At 43.7% G+C, this 26,185-nt stretch overlaps 1 protein-coding gene across 1 annotated transcript in view; it reads left to right on the forward strand.

The window, feature by feature from the left end:
* Positions 1-661: 661 nt before the first annotated feature.
* The window catches only part of SLCO5A1 (solute carrier organic anion transporter family member 5A1), a 149,661-nt gene continuing 124,137 nt past the window's right edge, over positions 662-26,185 (forward strand). The window contains 2 exon segments of the mRNA XM_027064446.2: positions 662-870; positions 2,566-3,967. Of these exon segments, the coding sequence (XP_026920247.2) occupies positions 3,052-3,967 (916 nt within the window). The 5' untranslated portion in view covers positions 662-870; positions 2,566-3,051.

A 26,185-nucleotide genomic window follows, 5' to 3' on the forward strand; every position in this document is an offset into this window, starting at 1 on the left:
AGTGCCCTCAACGTGGCCTCGATTCACCCACCACTGCCAGAACACCTTTCTGGTGAGCGACTCAGAGCATCACTGGCCCTTCACAGCAGACAGCTCACAAGCCGTGAAGCCCTTGCTGACCTTCTCCACGCTGCAACCCTTGCGGTCCTTCCTCGGCCCCATCCCTGCGATCTCCCTGCAACTCCTCTGCCTATTAGCTTGTAGCACCATGCCCCATGCTGTTGCACACGCCTTTCCTTCTGCCTGGAAATGATGGCGGAGTTAAGTGAATGGATATTAGGTTCTTCGGTGGCATCCTGTAAGGAGCTCGCCTCGTTGTTTTAGGCTACTTAGGGGGTATTTCTTCCACAATACAGAGGTTTCCTCAGTCCAGGGATCCTGTCCTGTTCATCTTTGGTCCCCACAACCTACTCTGGTCCCTAGACATTGTGGGTGTCCACGACACGGAGCAAACGGACAGAAATAATTTCTTTATTCAGAATGGGCTCCCTGGCTCAGCAGCTCACTTTTTTGGAGACCTGCCCCCTCAGGGCTTCAGCGCTCCTCCGCCTCCCGTCCTGGCCGGGCGGGTGAAGGGCGGCGGGTGGCCCGCTGCCTCCGGGCCCGGGCTGGGCGGCCGCCCGCGCGCCTGCGCCCTCTGCTGCTCCGCTCCGGGCGCGTCTCTGTGCGCGTGTGTCTGGAGAGGGAGGCTTGGGTGACAGGCGAGGGGTGGGGGTAAGAGTTCGGCCCGACTCACAGTCTCATTCACTGATTTCTCCGCGGCTGGACCGAAGCTGCCTCCCCAGGCGTCTCCCCACTACTCCCGCGCCTCCACAGCCCCCACTTCCCGCCGCTCCGCTCTCAGCCAGACATTCTGACCGACACTCACCAGTGAGTAGCGGCGGCTGGTGCGCCCGGGCAGCGCGGCGAGCCGTCCTTCCGCGGGCTGTGTGCGTGCGTGCGTGTGTGTGTGTGTGTGTGTGTGCACGCGCAGGGGTGTCCCAGGGATTCCACGCCGGCCCCGAGAGCTCCCGGCTGGGGAGCGTGCGTCCCTCCGCGCCGGCGCTGCGGGGTGGGTGCCCGCGCGGGCAGGGGCTCGGCCGCCGCCGAGCGCCGAGGGATTTTGCTGGGATTCCCCGGGCCGGCGCGCGGCCGCCGGTGGGGTTCCCCGGGACGGCGCCCGGGCGAGGAGGCGGCGGGGAAGCCCGGGCTGCGAGCGGCCGGGAGGCCGGGAATCTGGGAGCCCGTCCGGCCCGGCGGAGCCGAGGGAGCCGCCGGAGCGGCCGCCCCTGGCCGCCCAGTCTCCCCGCCTTTCTCCCTTACCCGTCCTCCTTTCTTCTCTCAGCAGCATCACACAAACCCGAAATGAAACCCAACGCGGCGAAGTCCGGCTCTCCTCTCCCACCTGGTGCACATCACCCCGGGCGGGAGCACTGAAGTGGGAGTCCCCGAGATGGGGGGCGGGGGCTTACCCCGGGGACACACCTGTTTTCGGCTCTCGCTGAATTCAAGCCGGATGCGGGAGCGCGCGAGGGGCTCCGATATCCACGCCTGTGTGTGTGTGTGTGTGTGTGTGTGTGTGTGTGTGGGCGTGAGGGGTCTCTCTGCGTGTCTGTGTGTGTGGTGTGTGTGTGCGCGCGCGTTCGCGCACGCACCCCGGGCCCACGCGCGCAGGGTGCGCTCGATGTAAACAGCATACCTCTCCCGCGGCCTCCTGGCGCCAAGACTGCTCGGTGGGCTCCCAGCGAGCTCTGTGACAGCGAGCGTGCCGGCATCTCTTTGTTTGGCTGTTGCTTCCCCACCCCTCCGCAAAGCAAACTGATTTTCGGTTTCGCGTGACACTGCGCGCTGGGACTTAGTGTGGGCCGCAGCCTCAAATGCCCCTGGTATTTGAAATTGAATAGTTCTTTCGGTCTGGGGGGTTATTTTTAGTGTCGGGAGTAAAGAGGCTAGAGCGTTGACCTTTTTGCGGCTGCTTTGGGCTTTGCATACGTGTCCCTGATGGAGCAGACGGATTCGCATCCAGTCGCGCACACGTGCCTGCGCACAAGTGTGTACACACATTTCTACACACGCAGCTTTCCCCCTTTTTTTTTTTAAAAAAAAAATCGGTACTGGGAATGTACTATTTGTAAGGAAACACACACACACACACACACACACACACACACCCAAAAAACTTTCCTTTGTTCTTTTGGGCATTTTCTATTTTGAGTAATGGAGTAGGAGTACCAAAAGGTTGCAATTAGTTCAGCCGAATAAAAGACACTGCCTCTGAGTCACGGCTGCCAGGTTGATAATTATTAACATATAAAAGCAGATGCTCTGTTTAAGGCAAAAGGGGCGGGGCGGGGGCAGGTCCATGGTAGACAATGAGGGAGGGTCTCTGCCGACCGCCTGCTGCTTATTGTTCGGGCACTAGAGGCTGCAGCCTGCAGCCGCTTCCTCCTCCAGGGCTTCGGTCCCCGCTCGTGCCTCGGTCCCATTTGGGACCTTCCGCGTCACCCAGCGCTGGCCCCCGGGGCGGCGGGACGCCAGCCCCAGCCGCAGCCGCCCTTCGCTGACCGCCCTCTCTCTGCTTTGCAGGTTGGCATCTTTGCGCCCGAGGGTGTCGCAAGCGGAGGCGGCGAGGACCGGGCGCCTCCGGCCCAGCCAGCCGGGCGGTATGCGGTGCGGGCAAGAGCGCTAAGCGCCCCCACGCTGGGCACGGGGCGTACTCGCTCCAGGCGGCGGGCCGAGCGGCGGCGGCGGAGGGGATGCGCCCGGGACGTGCAAGGCTCCTACCGCGAGCTACCGCCCCGAGGTGGACCCCCAGCAGGGCTCAACGCAGGACCGCGCGGACCCCTGCCCCCCGGGGCACGCGGCTGCGGAGCCTCGGGGCCGCATCTGCGGTCAGGATGCCCTGGGTGCCTCCCTGCTGGTGAGGATGCCCTGCTGCGCGGCTCTGCGCCCCCGGCCCCGGTCCCTGGTAGGCACGACTGAGAGGGCCAGACTTCGGCCCCTGGTGCCGGTGGATGAAAAGCGCCGGAGTCCCTGAGTGCGACCAGCGATCGAATCTGAATTCTAAGAGCCATGGACGAAGGCACTGGGCAGCAGCCCCAGGCGGGAGAGCAGCTGGAAGCGCAAGCCACAGTAGGAGCTGTCCAAGAGAAGTGCGAACCAGAGACCTTTAGGTCCAAGAGTTTACCCGTCCTGAACAGCGCCTCCTGCCGGCCAGACCTCAGTCCTGCGAGTACAGGCGCAAAGGCAGCTTTTGGCTGTACAGATTCTTTGGGCCGTCAGGAGTCGAAACAGGGCCCAAGCGGGTTGGCCCCCAGTCCCTCTGCTCCGTCCACTTCGGCAGAGATGGCAGGGCTCATGGAATGTAACCACAGGGTGGAAGTCAGCAAAGCCGTGTCGGTGTCCTCCACGCTGGCCACGCTCCAGGGGAGAAGGTGCCTCTATGTGGTCCTCACTGATTCCCGTTGCTTCCTGGTTTGCATGTGTTTCCTGACCTTCATCCAGGCGTTGATGGTCTCCGGCTACTTGAGCAGTGTCATCACCACCATCGAAAGGCGCTACAGTCTGAAGAGTTCTGAGTCGGGGCTACTGGTCAGCTGCTTTGACATTGGGAGCCTGGTGGTGGTGGTGTTCGTCAGCTACTTTGGCGGCCGGGGTCGGAGGCCCCTGTGGCTGGCCGTCGGTGGACTTTTCATTGCCATCGGGGCTGCCCTCTTTGCTTTACCTCACTTCATCTCGCCTCCCTATCAGATCCAAGAGTTGAATGCCTCGGCCTCCAACGACGGCCTGTGTCAGAATGGCAACTCCACGGCCACCTCGGAGCCTCCCGCCTGCCTGAAGGACTCAGGAGGAAATAATCACTGGGTCTATGTGGCTTTATTCATTTGCGCACAGATTCTCATCGGAATGGGTTCCACACCTATTTATACCTTGGGACCAACCTACTTGGATGACAATGTCAAGAAAGAAAACGCATCCTTGTACCTAGGTAAGACTTTCCTGTCCTCTCAGATAAACTTGAACTCAACAATCAAAAGGAAACCCTTTTTCACATTTCCCAGGAGATTTTATACACACACACACACACACACACACACACACACACATACACACGACACAAAATATATATATGTATAGAATCTCATCATATATACCTCACTATACATATAAATATATATATATACTGTATCTATAATGTCATTGTATATATTATGTGTATATTTTCAGCATTAAGCTTCAGTGTATTTTATATTTTTGTGTGTTAGCCTTAGTGTGATGTGTTTTAGTTTGGAAGAGAATCAAATAGAGAAGTCCTTGAGCTAATCGTCAGACTCACACTTCACACTCTTTCCCCAAGTAATGCAAACTTTTAACTTTGGGGTTGTGCTTCTTTCTCTTGCTGTCTGCCTTTGGAAAAGCCCGAATTGATCAAGTTTATTTGCTAATGGCTGTTCTTCTAGAAAGGTCAGGAACGAATAGAAGTACCTGGTGTGGAGTGAAGCTTTGGATTATTTACTGCTTTCATCCCCTGCTGCTTTTCATTCTTGTCCTCCACAGCAGGGCTAATGGAGCACCCAGACTACATACAAGATGCTTTACTGCCTCCGTACCTGTATTCCTTACGTATATCACCTGCATCACTATCTAAAAACAAACTCGAGTGATACCAAATGACTAAGTTATCTCTATGCGGAAGCAAGATCGCACGTTGCTATTTTTGTTGCTGGTTCAAGACCCTTAAGTACATGAACTTGGGAACAGGTGGCTCTTGGATTTGGTGATTTGACCTGCAAGAATCAGCTCCTGTGACAGGGATGCTGGGGTTAAATAGAGGGTGCTCATATGAGGCCAGGCAGCCACTGCAGCAGGTAGGAGAATGTAGTTCCTAGAAATCTGTGTGGTTGTCAGCACCTCCCTCTACCAGCTGCCCCTTCAAAATTGAACTTTTAAGGGATGGATTTAAACCCTTGAAAAGGATGAATAGCAGTCATGCTACATGGGATCTCTGTTTTTCTATGTTTCTATACTGGGGTCCAACTAAAGGAAGATAAAGAATTGTACTTTATTTTAAAAAAAAATAACAGTAGATAAGCAAATACCAGCTACATTTACCATTTTATTAGCCATGTGTTGATCGGATCTTTGGTGTGGGAATAACAAGGTTTCAAAGGACGGTGAGAATGATACCCCATTAAGAGGGCTATGATCTTTTCTCAACACAGTTGCTATCCCCAGAATATGTTGTAGAGGGTGTCTGAGCAATGTATGGTCCCCAATAACTGGTTCAAATGCATTAGGACAAGAGTTTTATAATTTATTTGTATTATTAAATGCAAAGGAAGGAGATTTTCATTCAGAGAAGAGAGGACTAGCTTGCTTGTTACTTTGTCTCCTTATCTTCTAACATTTATTATGACAAATTTTCAAACATATAGAACAGGTGAAACAGTACAGTGGGCCCCAATATTTCCACCACCTAGACTCAATAATTGTTCATTGTGTCAGGTTTGCTTTATCAAGCTGCACGTGTAAGTATTATGTAATATATTTTCTGGGTGGGGGTGGGGAGCTAAGCCCTTTTAAAGTAATTGTAGACATCACTAAGTTTCAGTGTGTATCTTATAAAAATAAAGACTTTTTTTGACATCTGTGCAGGAACTTTAACCTGCCGAGTTCATAATCATTCCCTAATATCATCAAATATCCAGTCCATATTAAAATTTTTTCAATTGCCCCCTCAATGTCTTTGATAACTGTATTTTTCAAACCAGAAGCCAATCAAGATTCTCATGCATTGCATTTGTCCACTAACCTTGTTAGTGGTTTTATAATCTAGAACAGTGCCTCAACGTTTTTTTCTTTTTTCATCATATAGACTTTTTGAAGGGACAAGGCTAGTTGATTTGTGGGATGTTCTACATTCTAGATTTATCTTCCTTGTGGGGTTCTAGATTATTTCCTTGTGGGGTTGCTTACCTTGTCTTCCATCCCGAATATTTCTCATAGGCTGGAAGTTCAGTCTAAAGATGTAAATAGATTCAGACACAACACTCTTGGTCAGACTACTTCAAGGCAATGCGGTGTGTTTTACGTTACATGGATCTGGCCATTCATTAGTGATGTTACGTTTAATCACTTGGTTGAGTGGGTGATTGCTAGGGCTTTCCATTGTAAACATGTACTTCTCCCTTGGAAAATAATAAGTAATCTTTAGAAAGATAACCTGACTCTGTAAATATCCCAATTGTTATTCTTATTTTTGCCGATCGTTGCCTCCGTTTACTTAGAACTCCCTTCTACCCCACTTCTTGGATACTGTTCACACAAATTTGCTTCATCAAAAACACAGGCAGGGCCCTACACAAAGGGAGAACATCCACTAGTAAGAGCCCTACGATTTAACTTTTCTGGTCGTGGTTATACACTGAGAAGAAAAACAGCAAGTTTTTCCCAAAGTGCTACTTTGGGGAAAACCAAAAATGAGACAGAGTCCCAGCCCCTGAAGAGCTTTCAGGGTAATAAAGAAATAGTGCCCATTTGACATAGGGGTGTGAAGTGACCCGTGCAAGGGGAGGAAAAATGGTATTTGCTTATTCCTCCTTCTATTCCTCTTCCCCCCCCTACTTCCTCCTCCCTTTCCTCCTCCTCCTCTTCTTTTGAAAAAACCTTGATGAAGGCCTTAGGACACATTCTTTGGGAAACTCTGGAGAATTCTGTTGTATTAAGTGGATCTCAGCAAAAGCTACAGTGGTTTGAGTGCCAGGAATCTTACATGTACTATTTTACTTAATGTTCTCAGTGACCTCCTGAGATGGGATTGTTTTCCCTATTTCATGGATGGGGACACTGAAGCTCAGAGAGTTTGAATGACTTGCTTAAGGGCTTCAAACCCACCCCTCTCTGACCAGAGAGCCCTTGGGCTTCCCTCCTCACTGCGTGTTTTCTGGCAAGAGGCTCTGAGAGCCAACTGAAAGAAAGCAAAGGATGTGCCGTGTCCATAAGAGCCCTGAACATGGTGCAGAAGGAAGCTGAATTGGCCCACAGTTCCTCAGAACAAGAGCCGTCGTAAATCTTTAAAAAAAATTTTTTTTAATGTTTATTTATTTTTGACAGAGAGAGAGCCTGAGCAGGGGAGGGGCAGAGACAGAGGGAGACACAGAATCTGAAGCAGGCTCCAGGCTCTGAGCTGTCAGCACAGAGCCTGACGTGGGGCTCGAACCCACAGACCGCGAGATCATGACCTGAGCTGAAGTCGGACGCTCGACTGACTGAGCCCCCCAGGCGCCCCGTCTTAAACCTTTTAAAGCAGGTTTTGTAGGTAACCTCTGTGTCAATTCAAATAAGAGAGGCCACTATATTCCTAGACATGAGAGGTGTTAACCTAGTATGATGTGGGATTGTTTCTAATAAATAACTCTTTCAATATCTTTGTTATTTTTTGCAAAACTGTTCTATATTACCTTTTTCACTGTCCACTCCTTTCTTAGTCTTTCTGTCCATCTTTCTGACTTCTCATTACAACCATAGAAGGAAAAATAAATGCAGGTAGCAAGTTTGTAATTGCGGGCATGAACAGATACTGAATTAACATTAAAACCATTGAAACGGAACGTAAATGTATGTCTTAATCTTGTGGATGTTTGATATTAGCATTCTGGCAGTTTTAACCATAGGACAGTTGTGGTCGTAGATGAGCTACGGCGGCCTTTATACCCACTAAGTGCCCCAACTCCTTCTGCAGGGAGAGAGGTTTAGTGTTGACCTGGGGTGCAGAGAAAGCTTTGTGGCTATTAAGAAGCGAGGTTAGTAACTAGACCATGATTTGAAATTGTATCTCACGAAGAGAGAGGAAATGTGGTCCTTTGGGGGCAAGAAACTAGTGAACTAACAGTGAAATGAGAAAGAATGGCTAACAGGTAGGAAAAGGGAAAAGGGGATGAATTTCTAGAATCGAAAGCCACAACTCTCATTGGGGGATATTCAGGATAAGTAATAATAGGCATGGGTTGGCCGTTGGCCAAGCGGTGTGGGTGCAGCATTCACGTCCTTGGTGTGTGAGCCTTGACTTCACACCACAGAGAAGGCGCGGGGTTGGCACAGTGCCTTAGAAAGTGCTAGATGAGGAGGCAGGAGGTCTATATTTTAGTCTGGCTCTACCGGTGACTGGTGGTGAGACTTCAGACAAATCCCTTAACGTCTCCCAGCCTCTGTTTCCGCACGAGGATTAGTACATTTGTTTCCCTCACTGTAATATTTTGAGGACCAAATGGGATTACATGTGTGCAAGCATTCTGCCAACTGTAAGAGGCAGCACTCCGCTCTGCTAAAGTGGAATTCAAACTCATCCTACAGAGTGGGCAGAGTGAGGAGTGAGAGATATTTTACGCTTTCTGAGTATGAAAACCCTTCACCAGATCTTTTTACAGTTAGAAAAAAGGAAAGAAACAGTGTGTAGGCAATTAAAACATTGTATAGGAAATCACTCCTTGGAAACATTGTACATGTACCTTTGATCAGCATTTCAGCAACGTTATACTCGTTATACTCGGGAGTAAAGGAGTTTTCTGCGAACCCAAGGTTTTATTACCAGAGCTTTCTGTATGTCATCCTTTGATGACCATCTTTCTTCAGTGTGTGAACATTTATGCAGTGGATATTTGTGCCTCGTGTAATGTAACAGAAGCTCTTCTGAAGTTTGAGGGGGCTCTGTGGTGTCCCGGTTTTACTATTGTGGCTCTTCATTTGCCCACATAGACTGGCAGGACATTTGGTGAACATGAGCTGGTCCGAGGACATACTCAGAAGGAATATTATTTTATTTATTTATTTATTTATTTATTTATTTATTTATTTATTTATTTATTTATTATTTTGAGATAGAGGGAGAGAGAGAGTGCAGGCGCATGTTCGGGCACCCACGCAGGGTGGGGAGGGAGCAGAAGTTGAGAGAGAAAGAATCCCAAGCAGGTACATGCTCAACACAGAGCCCAACATGGGGCTTGATCCCATGGCCCTAGGATCATGACCTGAGCCAAAGTCAAGAGTGGGACGCTTAACCAGTCGAGCGACCCAGGTGCCCCTCAGAAGTAATATTATTATCTTAAAATAAATAGCTGGTGGCTTCTTCCTTTTTTTTCCTTTTTTCACATTTCCTCAGTCTTTTAAAAGTACAGTGAGATTGAAATCAGTTGAGTTCTACTTCATCAAGGTTTTATAGTAATATAAACATTATATATATGTGTATGTATATGTGTGTGTATATATATTTTTGCTCTTTTTCTGAGATAAAGTGCTCTTTCTAAGTATGAGAACCCTTCATCTTTTTTTTTTTTTTTTTATAATTGGAGAAGAGAAGGTACTTCTTAGAAACATTGTATAGAAAAATCTTCATTAGTTTTTAGCAACGTTGTATACAACAATCTGTATCTGGGGCGCCCTGGGTGGCTCAGTTGGTTAAGCATCCTACTCTTGGTTTCGTCTCAGGTCATGATCTCATGGTTCGTGAGATCAAGCCCTGCATCGGGCCTGCTTGGGATTCTCTCTCCCTCCCTCTCTCTCTCTCTCTCTCTCTCCCTCTCCCTGCCCCTCCCCTGCATGCTCTCTTTCTCTCTCTCTCAAAATAAATAAAACATTAAAAAAAGAGAACAATTTGTGTCTCAATGTAAAATATTTTATTTATAGTAATAAAAACAATGAAATGTACAAAGACAGATGTTTCAGTTCAGTGTTCCCAAAACTATAACCAAAGTGTATATGTGGCTTTGGCAAGTTAGGGGTTTATTTATCTTGAGCAACAACCCAGCTTCCTCTCTTCTTGCCCGGCTCCTAGCAATGGGTGTTACACCTGAGGCACTGCATGCCTGTTCCTCACAAGGAGAAGGTGGAGGAGGAAGCACCTGTTTACTCTTAAGGATGTCTTCATGGCCAGTTGGAGTCTCCTGGCCTCTTCCAGCTAACATGATTTTGGGGAAGGCAAAGTTTTAGGTTCCCAGTCTGTATGGGAGAGGAAGGCAAGTAAAATGAAGGTGGAGCAAATACGGAGTGACTTCTAGTTGTAGAAGTCTTCCACACCGGCTATGTTTTTCTTTTTTATCTCAGTAGCCAGAAAATTTAGGACATTTTTTTTTTTTTTTTTTTTTTTTTTTTTTTTTTTTTTTTACTGGCCAGTATTAATAACCTACTCTAAGTAGTTTATAGCATTGTTTTTCCTGACTTTTTGGATGGGATTTTGAAAGGATCCAATAAATAGCACCCTTTCCCTCACTTGACTTCTGAGGTAGTTGAGAAATAAGTCAAAGACCAAACTATCACCTTTTTAAAGGGATAGAAATGAGATTGAAGAATGTAGCTCATATCTTTGTGCAAATGGACTTTGTAATTATGCCACCATTAAACAGACTTACTCATCCAGCCACAGGCAATGCTGGAGCTTAACACTGTAGCAGCCTTGGGTCTCCCCATGTGGGGTGGGGCCCTGGCTGGGGACAGCATAGCTAAGAGTTAGGCCAAGAGGGAGCAGGGCAGAATTTTTACTCCCTACCTGCGTGCTAACTCCCAAGAGACAAAAAGGAGGAGTTGAGCTGAACATCTTGGTTTATTTTAAGATTCATCAATCACATTAATCTGCTGCTGCTTTCCTAGGGAGGAACGGTGCTGGGGCAAGGGGGGAGCCAACAAAGGAAAGATCATGTGGAATATATATTCTCTTTTAATTCTAACTCATTTTTTATTCTGCTTTAATTTTGCTTGTCTTGTTTACAATGTGTTCATCTTTGAAAGCCTCATAAAATCCTTTTGGGAAGTAGACTCTGTATAAATCATGAATACATAAAAAAAAATAATCTGCACTGAAAACTATGAGGGAGAATGACGGCTGAGGGATTTGAGGAAATGATGATCCAGGACCTAGAGAAATAACCCAGATAGATGCAGGGCAGAGAGTGAGAACGACGTGGCATCTGTGGTCTGTGGCAGCGTCTTGTTGGGATGTCAGTGAGTTTTACATATACCTGGGGCAGTTAGTCTGTGTCAGAACACGTATGTCTTCTCTACCCTTAGCGATTACTGAATTTATATCAGCTGCGTGCTGGTCACTTGTGGCCTCTAAGACAAACTAGTCAGTCTAAGATGTTGAGAAACAAACTTCATATTCTAACTGATAAGTAAAAGGGTTTGCTTCCTCGCTGTGGAAAAGACAGTTGAGTGCACCTTGATTTATTCAGCTCACCTGCAAAGAGAACAGCCTTTTTAGTAGTATTTATGCTACGTTTTTCAAGCATGATTTATTCCATCTCTCCCCTCCCAGTGCTATGAATTCTGTTATGTACGCAGTCTGAAACAGCCCTTCTGAAACTTTAAAAACGTGTGAATCGCCAGGGTGTCTTTTAAAAAATGCAGATTCTGCTTCTGTAAGTCCGCGGTGAGGCCTGGGATTCTGCATTTCTAACAGATTCGCAGGTGAGGTGAGTGCTGCTGGTCTGAGGACCGTATTTGGAGCAGTAGGGGTCCACAGCTCTTTGGTTCGCTTCCCCCACGTCCCCCGAGGGAAGTTGCTGTCTGGGCTTGGGGGTGGAGCCCTGTACTGAAGTTCCGTGTCGTCAAGAACCCTCCCATCTCTTACTCATTTGTGAAAGCAAGATGTCAGTTTTGGATATTTCATAAGCTGTGGCTCCTGTTTTGAATTCCACAGTTGTGTGACATGTTCACTGCTGAGTTCAGTAAGAGAAAGTGACCTTAAACAAATGTTGTTCATCTTGACATTCACCAAAGGAAGCATCACTTTGTTTATCTCATTCTTCACCCTGAAGGCTCCGCGCTGACGGGTTTCTCTCGGTTGGTGGAACTCTGTCAGAGGTGCGTTTGTGTGCTCGCCTTATGAGGTCCCTTGGTTGGGGAAAAGCATACAGAGCCATGTACTTGGCTCTGCTTTTTTCTTTCTAAACAATCTAGAAAATTTAATAGTGAATTGGGAGTTTGATAATAGATAAATGTGACATCTGGGTATATTGGAAATGGTTTTGAAGAATGAAGATCAGAAGTTTTTCCTTTGCAAAGGGTGATCAGACAGAAAAGGGCATGACTGGACTGGCTGACTGAGTTCTCTCCCATAGTAATTGTCAAGTCAGTATGTGTTCCGGAGATCATCTCGTTTATTTCTTTTTTTAAGGTTTATTTACTTATTCTGAGAGAGAATGCACGTGACCCACATGACCCAGCAGTCCAACGTCCAGGTATATATATCCAAAAGAGTTAAAAGCAGGGTCTAAAGACATATCTGAACACTCATGTTGATAGCAGCATCACTCATAATAGCCAAGAAGAGGAAGCAATCCAAGTGTCCATCAACATATGAATGGATAAACAAAATGTATATGCATATAATGGGATATTATTTGGCTTTAAAAGGAAGGGAAATCCTGATACATTCATCTACAACATGGATGAATCTCTTTTTTTTTTAATTTAATTTTTTATTTTTTAAAATTTACATCCAAATTAGTTAGCATATAGTGAAACAATGATTTCAGGAGTAGATTCCTTGGTGCCCCTTACCCATTTAGCCCATCCCCCCTCCCACACCCCCTCCCGTAATCCTCAGTTTGTTCTCCATATTAATGAGTCTCTTATGCTTTGTCCCCCTCCCCGTTTTTATATTATTTTTGTTTCCCTTCCCTTATGTTCATCTGTTTTGCCTCTTAAAGCCGTCCTATGAGTGAAGTCATATGATGTTTGTCTTTCTCTGACTAATTTCACATAGCACAATACCCTCCAGTTCCATCCACGTAGTTGCAAATGGCAAGATTTCATTCTTTTTGATTGCCGAGTAATACTCCATTGTATATATATATACCACATCTTCTTTATCCATTCATTCATCAATGGACATTTGGGCTCTTCCCATACTGTGGCTATTGTTGGTAGTGCTGCTATAAACATGGGGGTGCATGTGTCCCTTGGAAACAGCACACCTGTATCCCTTGCATAAATGCCTAGTAGTGCAATTGCTGGGTCGTAGGGTAGTTCTATTTTTAGTTTTTTGAGGAACCTCCATACTGTTTTCCAGAGTGGCTGCACCAGCTTGCATTCCCATGAATCTCTTTTAATGTTTCTTTCTTTTGAGAGAGAGAGAGAGAGAGAGAGAGAGAATGGGGGAAGGGCAGAGAGAGAGGGAGACAGAGGATCCTAAGCAGGCCCTGTGCTGACACCAGAGAGCCCCATGTGTGGCTCTAACTCATGAACTGTGAAATTGTGACCTGAGCCCAAGTCAGACACTTAACTGACTGAGCCACTCAGGTGCCCCAACATGGATGAATCTTGAAGACATTGTGCTAAGTGAAATGTGACAGTCAGAAACAGACAGTACTGTTTGATTGCACTTATACAAGGTATCTAAAATAGTCAAATTCATAGAAACAGAAAGTAGAATTGTGGTTGTCAGGGTGTGGGGGGAAGGGGGACCGGGGAGTTGGTGTTTAATGGGTATAGACTTTCAGTTTTGCTTGATAAAAATTTCTGAAGACCTATTGCACAACAATATACTTCACAGTATTGAACTGTGTGCTTGAAAATGGTTATTGAGGTAAAAAAATTAAAGGGTTTCCCCAAGTCATACAGCCAATTTGTTTTGAGTCTGAATTGATCTATAGATTATAAACCAATCTGTATTTTAAAAAATCTACTACAAAAATGGAAATTCTGGGAATTTCAAGTCCTTGGATGGTAGAATTCTTTTTTCCTAGCCCATGCAACATTCTAACATGTGTTGGTTCGGGTGTCTATACTTCAGCTATGAGAATTTTTTTCAAGTGTGTGTGAGTTTCAAGTCATTTCTTATGGGTGTAATTAAGAAAAAAAAAGGAATAGGGATTTTGTACAAGAAAAATGGAGTAAAAAATGGATTTTACAGTAAGCATTTTAGGGAGGAAGTCTTCGGTGAGAAAAGGTGAAGAGACATACATGGGCATTTGGATTGTTCTGTTGTGTCTTTTTGGAGAAAGAGACTGGAATATTTGAAATTGGAGAATGTGGGTCCATGTCCACATATTGTGCTGTGCTGGGTGCTCCCGAAAGAAGTAGTGCTTTCACCTTGTGTTTTCCATCTCCCTGTTCTAGAGAAAAAGGGATGGGGGTTTCATAGCTGCCTGGTCCTCCTCCTCCAAAACCATTCACAGTACTCAGGGGTGCCATGTTCTGAATCTCAGTTCCTTTATGGAAAATTTGTAGGTTATAGGTCATTCTGAAACAGTGGTTCTCAAGCAGGGTGATTGCTTCCCTCCCCCCAACCACCCAACTGGGTAATGTCTGGAATCTTTTTTTAATTGTCACAGCTTGGATGGGTATTTTAGTGGTATTTTGGCTAGTGTTGCTGCTAAGCATCCTACAGTGCACAGGACGCCCTCCCCCCCATCCCCAGAGATTTGTCAATGGTGATGCTCTAAACTTTGTTTAATCTTAAGCATCCAGAAATGCCCAGATGGCTCAGTCAGTTAAGCATCTGGCTCTTAATTTCAGCTCAGGTCACGATCTCACGGTTCGTGAGTTCGAGCCCCACATCGGGCTCTGTTCTAACAGTCCTTGGGATTCTCTCTCTCCCTCTCTCTGCTTTTCCTCTCTTTCTCTCTCTCTCTCAAAATAAATCAACTTTAATTGTTTTAAATGTTTATTCATTTTTAAAACAAGTTTTTTAACGTTTATTTATTTTTGAGACAGAGAGAGACAGAGCATGAACAGGAGAGGGGCAGAGAGAGAGGGAGACACAGACTCTGAAACAGGCTCCAGGCTCTGAGCTGTCAGCACAGAGCCCAACGCAGGGCTCGAACTCACGGACCGTGAGATCAATGTTTATTCATTTTTGAGAGACAGAGAGAGACAGAGCACGAGCGGGGGAGGGGCAGAGAAACAGGGAGACGCAGAATGTGAAGCAGGCTCCAGGCTCTCAGCTGTTAGCACAGAGCCTGACATGGGGCTTGAACTGACAAACCATGAGATCATGACCTGAGCTGAAGTTGGACCAAGCCATCCAGGTGCCCCTAAATAAATAAACTTAAAAAAAAAAACCTTACGCATCCAAATTACTCTATATCTTATATTTTTTTAGTGTCTTGGAACTATAAGTGGAAATCTCTAGGTCATAGAATCAGAAAGCATTGAACATTTGGATGGAGGAGATCCAGGTAAAACATGTCTTTGTAAATAGAAAGGGTTTCTAGCAAGCAAGGGATAGGAAATGCAAATTCATTGTGCATTACTCATTGCTACATCTTGCTCAGTAAATATAGTATTTATACTATCTTATGTTATTATTGGAATATAGGAGATAATATGCCATAGTATATTATTTTCAGTGGATATAAAAATATGTAGGGTTTCATGATTTTTATTGTGACTCCACTTCCCAGCTTAAAAGGTTTTTAATCATAGAGATTTTCTGGACCATCTTTAGAGTCGGGAATACTGAAACTCTTGAAAAGGGAATGGTGTGTGTGTGTGTGTGTGTGTGTGTGTGTGTGTGTGTGTGTATACTAAAGTAGTGGAATGCCATTTGCTTCTGATATCTGACTTTGGTTTAGTGGTTGTGGCTTTAGTAAAGAAAACATTGAGACAAGGAATTTTGGAGAACTGTAAAGTGATTAATCAGCTTTTGAAAGCATAGCTCACCAAATAATTGGACCTCAAGAGAAGATGTAGGATAGATTTAATGAGGGGTTATAAGACCTAAATTTTTTCTTAAAAATAAATGAATGCTAAATTAACTAAAAAAAACAAAAACAACAACAACAACCTTGGATACAGTTTCATTGTGGGATCTAACAAGGATTATTTTTAACAGCAAATATATTTTTTAAATGTTTATTTACTTGTTTTGAGAGAGAGAGAGAGAGAGACAGAGAGAGTGTGAGTGGGGTAGAGATAGAGAGAGAGGGACACAGAGAATCCCAAGCAGGCTCAATGTGGGGGTCAATCTCATGAACCATGAGATCATGACCTGAGCTGAAATCAAGAGTTGGATGCTTAACCAACTGAGCCACCCAGGTACCCCAACAGCAGATATTTTTGAGAGTTTAATATATACCAGCCATTGTGCTAAATGCTTTATCATCTTATTTTATTCTCAGAACAACTCTACATGGTAGCTACTTTTCGTCTTTTCTATTGTGGCAAAAAATACTTAAGACTAAATTTACCATCAACAATATTTAAGAGTATAGATTGGTAGTGTTGAGGATATTCACACTGTTGTGCAGTAGATCTCTAGATCTTTTTCATCTTGTAACACTGAAATTCCATATCCATTAAACACTAATGCTCCCTCCCTTTCTTCTTGGCAGCCCCCTTTCTACTTTCTGTGTAAACTGTATTGACTACTGTAGGTACTTCATATGAGTGGAATCACGCAGTATTTGTTCTTTTGTGACTGGCTTGTTTGGCTTAGCAAAACGTCTTTGAGGTCCATTCATATTGCAAATGGCAAGATCCCATTCTTTTTCATGGCTGAGTAATATTCCATTATATACATATACCGTATTTTCTTTATCCATTCATCTTTTCATGGATACTGGGATTGCTTCCACTTCTTGACTATTGTAAATAGTGCTGCTGTGAATATATCTCTTTGAGATAGATTTTGCTTTCAATTCTTTTGGAAACATACCCAGAAATGGGATTGCTAAATCACATGATAACTCTATTTTTAATTTTTTGAGGGTTCTCCATACTATTTTCCATAATGACTGCACCATTTTACACTCCCACCAACAGTGCATGAGGGTTTCAACTTCTCTATATACTTTCACAATCACTTATTTTCTGTTCTTTTGATTAGTGGTCATTTTGATGGGTGTGAGTTGATATCTTATTGTAGTTTTAATTTGCATTTCCTTGATAGTTAGGGACACCAAACATCTTCTTATATGCATATTGGCCATTTACATACTTTCTTTGGAGAAATGTCTAAATTGTTTGCCATTTTTTAATTGGATTATTTTTTGTCGTCATTGACTTCTAGAATTTTCTTCTATATTCTGGATATAAACCCCTTATCAGATATATGATTTACAATTATTTTGTCCCCTTCTGTGGGTTGGCTTTTCACCCTGTTGATTGTTTCCTTTCATATGTAGAAGTTTTAATGTTTGGTATAGTTTCATTAGTCTATTTTTGATTTTATTGCCTATGCTCTTGAGGTCATATCCAAGAAATCATTGTCAAATCCAATGTTCCAAACCTTTCTCCCTATGTTTTCTTTTAGGTGTTTTTAATAGTTTTATATCTTATGTGTAGGTCTTTAATTTGGGTTAATTTTTACATATAGTGTAAAGTCAGGGTCTACCTTCCTTCTTTTGAATGTGGACATTCAATACTATTTGTTGAACAGGGTCTCCTTTCCCTATTGTGTAGTTTTGGTTCCCTTGTCAAAAATTGACAGCTCTTTTTCTATTTTCTATTTTTATATTATATGTATATTTTATATTACATATATATGTAGGTATAAAATGTGTATATATAAATTGTACAACTATTATATATATATATACATATATATGTGTATATATATATATATATATATATATATACACACACACACACACACACACACACACACACACACACATACACACAGGTGCCCCTAAATAAATAAACTTAAAAAAAAAAACCTTACGCATCCAAATTACTCTATATCTTGTATTTTTTTTTTATGTCTTGGAACTATAAGTGGAAATCTCTAGGTCATAGAATCAGAAAGCATTGAACATTTGGATGGAGGAGATCCAGGTAAAACATGTCTTTGTAAATAGAAAGGGTTTCTAGCAAGCAAGGGATAGGAAATGCAAATTCATTGTGCATTACTCATTGCTACATCTTGCTCAGTAAATATCATAGTATTTATACTATCTTATGTTATTATTGGAATATAGGAGATAATATGCCATACATATTATAGTTGAGGAAATTGAGATTGACTAATACACTCAAGGCCATGTCAAAAGTGGCAAAGCCAGCACCCAAGGTCATCATCCAGAGTCTGAACTCTAAGCATCAGCATTATGGAAAGAGGATGGGAGGGAAAAGTTTATAAATTTCTGGTGTGGTTTTGGCTGAGTTTTATTTCTTTTTTTTTTTTTTTAATTTTTTAAAGTTGTGTTTATTTATTTTGAGAGAGACAGAGACAACATGAGTGGGGGTGGAGCAGAGGGAGAGGGAGAGAGAGAATCTCAGGCAGGCTCTGCTCTACCTGCACAGAGCCCGATGCCAGGCTCGAACTCATGAAAATGTGAGATCGTCACCTGATCTGAAACCAAGAGCCAGACACTCAACCGACTGAACACCCAGACACCCCTTGGCTGATTTTCTTAGTCTTTCTTACCTATAAAGGAGATGAGGAGGTAAGGCTAGTGGTTTCTTAGATTCTTATCACCTCTTAAGTTATCCAGTTCTGTGCCTTCTCTGTGTGGCTTGATATAGTCTTGTTCTGGAACTTTGTACTCAGATCTTGAGAGAAGTTATACTCTGTTCTGTTTTCCCTTAAGCCATTAGAAGCTAGTCTTGGGCCCTTCCTCCAACCTCTGGTGCCTTGACAATCACCATGTGACAGCTGTCCTTGGGAAGTCAAATATTCCTTTAAAAAATTAAAAAAAAATTTTTTTTTCAACGTTTTTTATTTATTTTTGGGACAGAGAGAGACAGAGCATGAACAGGGGAGGGGCAGAGAGAGAGGGAGACACAGAATCGGAAACAGGCTCCAGGCTCTGAGCCATCAGCCCAGAGCCCGACGCGGGGCTCGAACTCACGGACCGCGAGATCGTGACCTGGCTGAAGTCGGACGCTTAACTGACTGCGCCACCCAGGCGCCCCCAAAAAATTTTTTTTTAAAGTAAACTCTACACCTAACGTGGGACTCAAACTCATGACCCTGAGACCAAGAGCCACATGCTCCTAATTCTGAGCCAGAATCAGGCATTCCTGTTGTTCCTTATCAGGCAGCTGTGTGTTACCTGGTGGCAAATTCAGAGCCTACTTCCCTTCCTGGGAGTTATGATTGCTTGTGAAACTGCCACCCTGCAAAAATGCTAGTCTCTGTTACCTAATATAACCTGAAAAGGCAGGTGCAGATTACTCTTGCTCAGAAGAGAGCATATTTAGGTAATTAATATTTTCAGCAGGAGGAAATTATATAATTGGCAAATGTTTGAAACTGAATTGTGCCATTCCTGACTGTCTAGCATGTGGGAATTCTCAGCTGTAATACTTTAATAATAATAATAATAGTAATAATAATGGGTTTTGGTTTTTTCAGGTGTTCTCTTATTTATTTATTTATTTATTTGGTCTCGAATTCCTAGGAGGAAAATAGAAGTTTTAAAGTTTGTTTTTCTTTTTTTTGTAAGAAAAGGGGAGAAATTGGGGCACCTGGGTGGCTCAGTTGGTTGAGCATCTGACTCTTGGTTTCAGCTCTGGTCATGATTTCACAGTTTGTGAATTTGAGCCCTGCACTGGGTTCTGTGCTGACAGTGTGGAGTCTGCTTGGGATTCTCTCTCTCCCTTTCTCTCTGCCGTCCCCAACTTGCGTGTGTGCATGTATGTGCACTCTCTCTCTTTCTCCAAAGTAAATAAATAAGCATTAAAAATAAAAGTGGGGGTGCACCTGGGTGGCTCAGTTGGTTAAGCATCTGACTCTTGATTCCAGCTCAGGTCATGATCTCACAGTTTGTGAGCTCAAGCCCTGCACCTGGCTCACTGCTGTCAGCGCAGAGCCCGCTTCGGATCCTCTATTCCTCTTTCTCTTTGCCCTTCCCCTGCTCGTGCTCTTTCTCTCAAAAATAAAAATAAGCATTTATTTTTATTTCTTTTAACGTTTATTTATTCTTGAGAGAGAGAGCACAAGCAGGGGAGGGACAGAAAGAGGGAGACACAGAATCCGAAGCAGGCTCCAGGCTCTAAGCTGTCAGCACAGAGCCCGATGCAGGGCTTGAACCCACGAACTGTGAGATCATGACCTGAGCCAAAGTTGGACGCCTTTCCTTTTTGGTGAAGGACAGCAGCAACTTTTAACAAGATGCAAAAATTTTCCTGAGATAAATCTGAAAAAGTTTCCATGGGAAAGACTTAAACAAAACTAAATACAAATACAAATACAAATCTAAATACAAATACAAATACAAATCTAAATCTTAGAATAGTTATGTTTAAATTTTGGTTTTGCTGGTCTTAACAATATCTCTAGTTATGTCATTCTTGTGAAACTCTCAAAGAAATTAGTTTTAATGGGTTTTTAAATGCTTATTTATTTTTGAGAGAGAGAGAGAGAGAGAGACAGAATCGGAAGCAGGCTCCAGGCTCAGAGCTGTCACCATAGAGCTTGATGCGGGGCCCGAACTCATGGACCGTGAGATCATGACCTGAGCTGAAGTTGGCGGCTTAACCAACTGAGCCACCCAGGTGCCCCAGTTTTAATTTCTTATTTAGGATCGATGGAAGGCAGTGGTGGCTAATGCAAGAAAGGAAGAGTGATGGGTAGTGCGCCTTCTAATCTCTGGATTCAGTTTTTTTGGGGTGTGTTTTGTTCTCCTTTAATCACACTTTCTTTCCTTTTAGTTTCCAGAGTTATTGTTGTCAGGGAGAGACCCTCACGTGGCTTCTCATGGGACACTTATTTATTCACTTATGTGACCTCTCATACCACTTTGGAAATGACTAATTTAAGACTTGAACCTTCTTGGTCATCCTGTTTTGTAGAGATGGTAAATCATACGCGGATGGCAAATTTGTAATTTGACACAAACTCCGCTGTCATTACTGACATGACTTTGACCAAATCATGTAACCTTTCAGGACCTCAGTTTCCTTTTCTGTAAAATGGTCTAGTGTGATCACACCAAAAGACTTCTAATCTGTGGTGATTTTTGCAGGCTTGATTAGGGACTGGAACAGTGGGAGAGGGGAGTGGCTATATACTGTGTACTGTGTTTCTAAGACTAAGCCTAAGAAGTGGGTCCTGATCCCCCAGGAGCTTACAATCTAGTTTGACTATGCATTTAGCACCATGTGTTCAGGATGGCTTAAGATGATCTGTGAGTGTGTAACCTCTGGCAAGTCCCTCAACATCTCAGGGTTTTCAGTTTTCAGATTTGTAAGTTGGTGGGGTGGAATTAGAGACTCTCAAATACTCTTTGATTAGAAACACATAGAGATGTATGTCTGATACAGAATCTCTATACTCTCTGATTTCTTCTGGACTTGCTGTGATCTGGATCCATTAGGCTAGCATATTGGAGGCAGTTGAATCCTATGGTTAAGTGAGTGGCCCCTCCCACTCTTCCGCTCCCCCCACCCCCCCACCATGCTCTGTCTCTGTCTCTGTCTCACTCAAAAATAAATAAACATTAAAAAAGTTTTTTTAAAAAGGAGTGCCTGGATGGCTCAGTCAGTTAAGCGTCTAACTTTAGCTCAGGTCATGATCTCACGGTTCATGAGTTCGAGCCCTGCATCAGGCTCTGTGCTGACAGCTCAGAGCCTGGAGCCTGCTTTGGATTCTGTGTCTCCCTCTCTCTGTGTCCCTCCTTTGCTCATGCTCATGCTCATGCTCTGTCTCTCTCTTTCAAAAGTAAACATTAAAAAACCCCATAAATAAACATTTAAAAAAATTAAAAAGAGAGAGAGAGTGCTGCTAAGAGCAGGCTTCGAATCCCACCTCTGCCAGGGCCGGTGGTGAACCTGGGCAGGTTCTATGGCCTTCATGTGCCTCAAGCCACCTCTGTTAACACAGGTCATTGTGGGCTAGTTGTGAATTAATGTGTGTGATGCACTTAAAACAGGACCTGGCCCAGCACATGGTTAAACATTCAAAAAAAAAAAAAGAAAAAAAAGTGGGCTGTCATTAGTTTTTAAAAAATTGATCCTGTTCAGGAAGAGAGTAGTGTTAGCTTTCATCATTGCTGACCATGTACGAATATCGTGTGGCTTTTCTGAGCAGGTTTCCTGTCTCACAAGCTGTGTTCCATGTGTCTGCATTGACTGCCCTTGTTCGGGTCTTTGTGTGTTAAGCTGTCCCTGAGGCAGGTGGAATGAGACACGTGGGTTCCACCACATCACTGGTGTTCTTGACGGGCCAGCACCTTTTCTGGAGGTATCCACCCCATCTTCCTACCCTCCACAAAGATACGTGGACTTTGTGCTTCCTCGGGTCTGGAGTGTCTGTTATCTGCCCTATGAAGTGAAGAGTGACCATGGGGAGAAAGAAGAAAAGCTTCCAGGTTATAAATAGCTTCCTGATGAGATGCTCTTGCTATGGGCTTTGATAATTATGATGGCAGCTGTTGGCTATAATCAAATTTAATTGCTGAGAAGCACAGGGAGGTAGCCCTAAACACATATGCTCATGGGCTATGCGTTATGCTTTTTTTGTCCTATTCTAGACTTAAACATCTCTGATCGGCTCTCCAGCCAGCAAATTCTGGTGTATGAACCCCAGAGCTTTTGTGGTTCTTGGAGTGGGCCTGTGACCTTCATGGGTCCACTTACTGATGTCCTGGCTCATGTGGTTTATTATGGATAGGAAGTTTGGGTGGATTATATAAGGGAACAGAAAGCCAACAGAAAGTCCCAGAAATACAGGAATAGGTCTTCTTGCTTAAGTTCTTTCGTAGAGGACACACAGTCTATGTTTGCGTGTGTGTGTGTGTGTGTGTGTGTGTGTGAGTGAGAGAGAGAGAGAGAGAGAGTAGGGGGAGAGAGTTGGGAGTATAGAAGAAAAAAAAAACAAGTGGAAGAAATGGGTACATTTTCAGAAGTTGCTTACACTGTCCCTCAGAAATATGACCTTACCTACTGGAGTAGGAATTTTTGTATTTCTTCTTATTTTTCCAGGGTCAATTGATAGTTTATAGATTATTATCAAAGCCTTTTGTTTTTCCTTCTCTCTAACTGTAGTGAGTTTATTGTTGACCGGTGCTCCATTCAGAGTTTAAGATTAAAGTCTGAAGTAATTGATTTTTTTTCTATATTTAATTACTCATAAACATTTTTGCTTAAAAAGTGGGAAGTGAAGTTGAAAATAAAGTTTGGGGGGCACCTGGGAGATTTCAGCCGGTTGAGCGTCTAACTCTTCGGCTCAGGTCGTCGTCTCATGGATCGAGCCCTGCGTCGGGTTCTGTACTGGCAGCTCAGAGACCGTTTGGGATTCTGTCTCGCTCTCTTCCTCTCTCTCTGCCCCATCCCTGCTGGCACTCGCATGTGTGCTCTCTCTTTCTCTCTCAAAATCAATACATAAACTTCAAAATAAAATAAAGTTTGGATTCGTATCAATGAACCATGTGATTTGGGCCATGCTATCACAGATAATGGTTGGGTTATCAGTGTTATTATTTGGCCTTTTTTTTTTTTGGTCTTTACTGCACCAGCTCCCTAACCACTTCTAAGCCTTTGGTTACCTATAATAATAATCAGTCAAGTGTCTCAGAAAATCTCCACAGACTGCACCTAACTATCCTAAATTCTCAACCAACTTGCTTTTGCCCCAGTACCTCCCTTTCCCGCTCACTGCCTAGCACCCTCTCCCTTCAGTCCCTCTGGATTCTAGTGGACTGTTTGGATCTTAATTATGACTTTTCCAAGATGCTGAGCTTTGCTCGTTCTGGACTCTTTCCTGGGGTTTGGCCCATTTCACTATATATAGAGTGCCTACTCAAGCTCTCAGACCCTCTTGGGTCTGGGGCACTGGCCTGTTCTGGCCTGGAGTCCTGACATTGAAGCCACACACAGGTGCTTTGCTGTATACAGCTGTACTTCTTGGTAGGGGTTATTTTGTGTGTAGCTGGTGAACTCACTGGGTTAGGCAGAGCCCAATATTATTGAGGACGGTGATCATGAGTTACTGTGAGTCAGTCAACATTGCTCTGTTCCATAATGCCCTGCTCTCCCCTTGTCCTGTCAACTTGCAAATGAGGTTACTGACTGACCTCCAGGGGACAAAGAATAGGAACAGTGCTCACCCACCTTTATTGCAAGAACAAAAACAAAAACAAAACACATGTACTCTATCTCAGTACATGGAAAATGTATAATGATAATAATTAACTGAGCATAATAATGCTGACATAGTAATTACACCATCATCTTATAAGTAGCCCTGGGAGGCAGGGTGTTTAAGTGTTCTGACCAAGCTGGTTTTCAGTGACTCAAATGATTCTAGGTCTTTGCAAATTTTCTTTTGGCATATTTGATTATGTTCTAATAGATAAAATTTTAAAGAAAATTTATACACCAAACAAAATATTCACACATATCATTGGCAATCGTATTTAGGTTAAAAAAGAAATAAATATTCCTTTTCCTTCTTAGTGTTGATATCCCTTCAAACACTTAAAAAAAATATTCCATCAGGGGCGCCTGGGTGGCTCAGTTGGTTAAGCGTCCTACTTCAGCTCAGGTCATGATCTCACAGTTCATGGGTTCGAGCCCCATATTGGGCTCTGTGCTGACAGCTCACAGACTGGAGCCTGGAGCCTGCTTCAGATTCTGTGCCTCCCCCTCTCTTTACCCCTCTCCCGTTCGTGCTTTGTCTCTCTCTCTCTCAAAATAAATAAACATTAAAAAATAAAAAAAAACCCAAAACAACAAAAAAATACTCCATCTGAGTTATTTGATTAAAAAGTACATGTTGATTATTGCACACTTTCTTTAAGGAATTGATTTCAGACTATGCTGGCTCATTTTTAAACCTGTAGGTTTGTCTTGCTTTAAGAAAAAGTGCTATGCAAAAGTAAAAACTTAGAACACATATTTTTTTTTCCAGGTGGGAAGGTGAATTTCTCACATTATAACAAAGTTTTTGCTTTATTTATTTATTTATTTTTTTGAGAGAGAGAGAGAGAGAGAGAGAGAGAGAGAGAATGGGGGAGAGGGGCAGAGGAAGAGAGAATCTTTTTTAAAATGTTTATTTTTGAGACACACAGAGAGAGAGAGGCAGAGAGAGAGAGAGAGAGAGAGAGGCAGAGAGAGAGAGAGAGAGAGAGAGAGAGAGAGAGAGAGAGAGAATGCACATGCAAGCATGGGGGAGGAGCAGAGAGAGAGAGAGGCAGAGAGAGAATCCTAAGCAGGTTCCACACTGTCAGCACAGAGCCTGAGTTGGGGCTTGATTGCACAAATGGTGAGATCTTGACCTGAGCTGAAATCAAGAGTTGGAAGTTTAACCAACTGAGCCACCCAGGCACCCTAGGTTTTGCTTTTTTATGAATTCCTTTAGGTATGATTATCAAAAATATATTTTATAGCTTTTAGGAGCATGTTCATCTGTGAAAATCCCCCACATATATATTCTAATTCCAGATATTTATTTCTCACTGTCACAGAATCTGACTAATAAATCATTGTCTCCCTTTTGGATTTTCTTCTCCCTTTTTATTTGGCATCATCTGGGATTTTAATTTGAGAGCTATTCATCCATTCACTGATGTCACAATTCAAGCTTACTACCAAGCCTGTGGGTTCCTACTGGGATCTTCCCTAACTCTTAAAACATTATTGGTTGATTGTTATCCTTTGGTTTAATTTACTCCTACTGATTTAAAGTCTTATGACTGCTTTAATGTGAGTCAATTTGAATTAATGTTTCAGAGAAGACCCTAGGAGGCCTATAGTCAAATGCTTACTAAGGTTACTATGCTCATTTACTTACTCAGTAAAAACTCTTTTTTTTTTTCTAAAATGGCTAGATATTTTATTGCTGATTTTATTACCTAATTCGTTATGATTCATTCTCTCTTTTGTATTATTCTTTCATTAGAGATTTTTGTTAGGTAGACTTTGTGTCAACATAATTTGAAAAATTCACTGGCTTTCTTTCTTCCCTTCCCTTCCCTTCCCTTCCCTTCCCTTCCCTTCCCTTCCCTTCCCTTCCCTTCCCTTCCCTTCCTCCTCCCTCCCTCCTTCCTTCCTTCCTTCCTTCCTTCCTTCCTTCCTTCCTTCCTTCCCTCCCCTCCCCTCCCCTCCCCTCCCCTCCCCTTCCCTTCCCTTCCCTTTTCTTTTCTTTTCTTTTCTTTCCTCCAAATTGCCAGTATGACAATGGGCTTAGTAACTGATTCCCCTTGTGACTTTGTACAATCTAAACCTGCTGTGATTAAATATCAGTTCTCCAGGAACAGTACAAATATGTTACAGTCTGTGTTAACAGAGTATTACTAGTCCCTAATGGACCCGGTTCTAATTTCAT

Source organism: Acinonyx jubatus, chromosome F2 (genome assembly GCF_027475565.1).
Source record: "Acinonyx jubatus isolate Ajub_Pintada_27869175 chromosome F2, VMU_Ajub_asm_v1.0, whole genome shotgun sequence".
NCBI lineage: Eukaryota > Metazoa > Chordata > Mammalia > Carnivora > Felidae > Acinonyx > Acinonyx jubatus.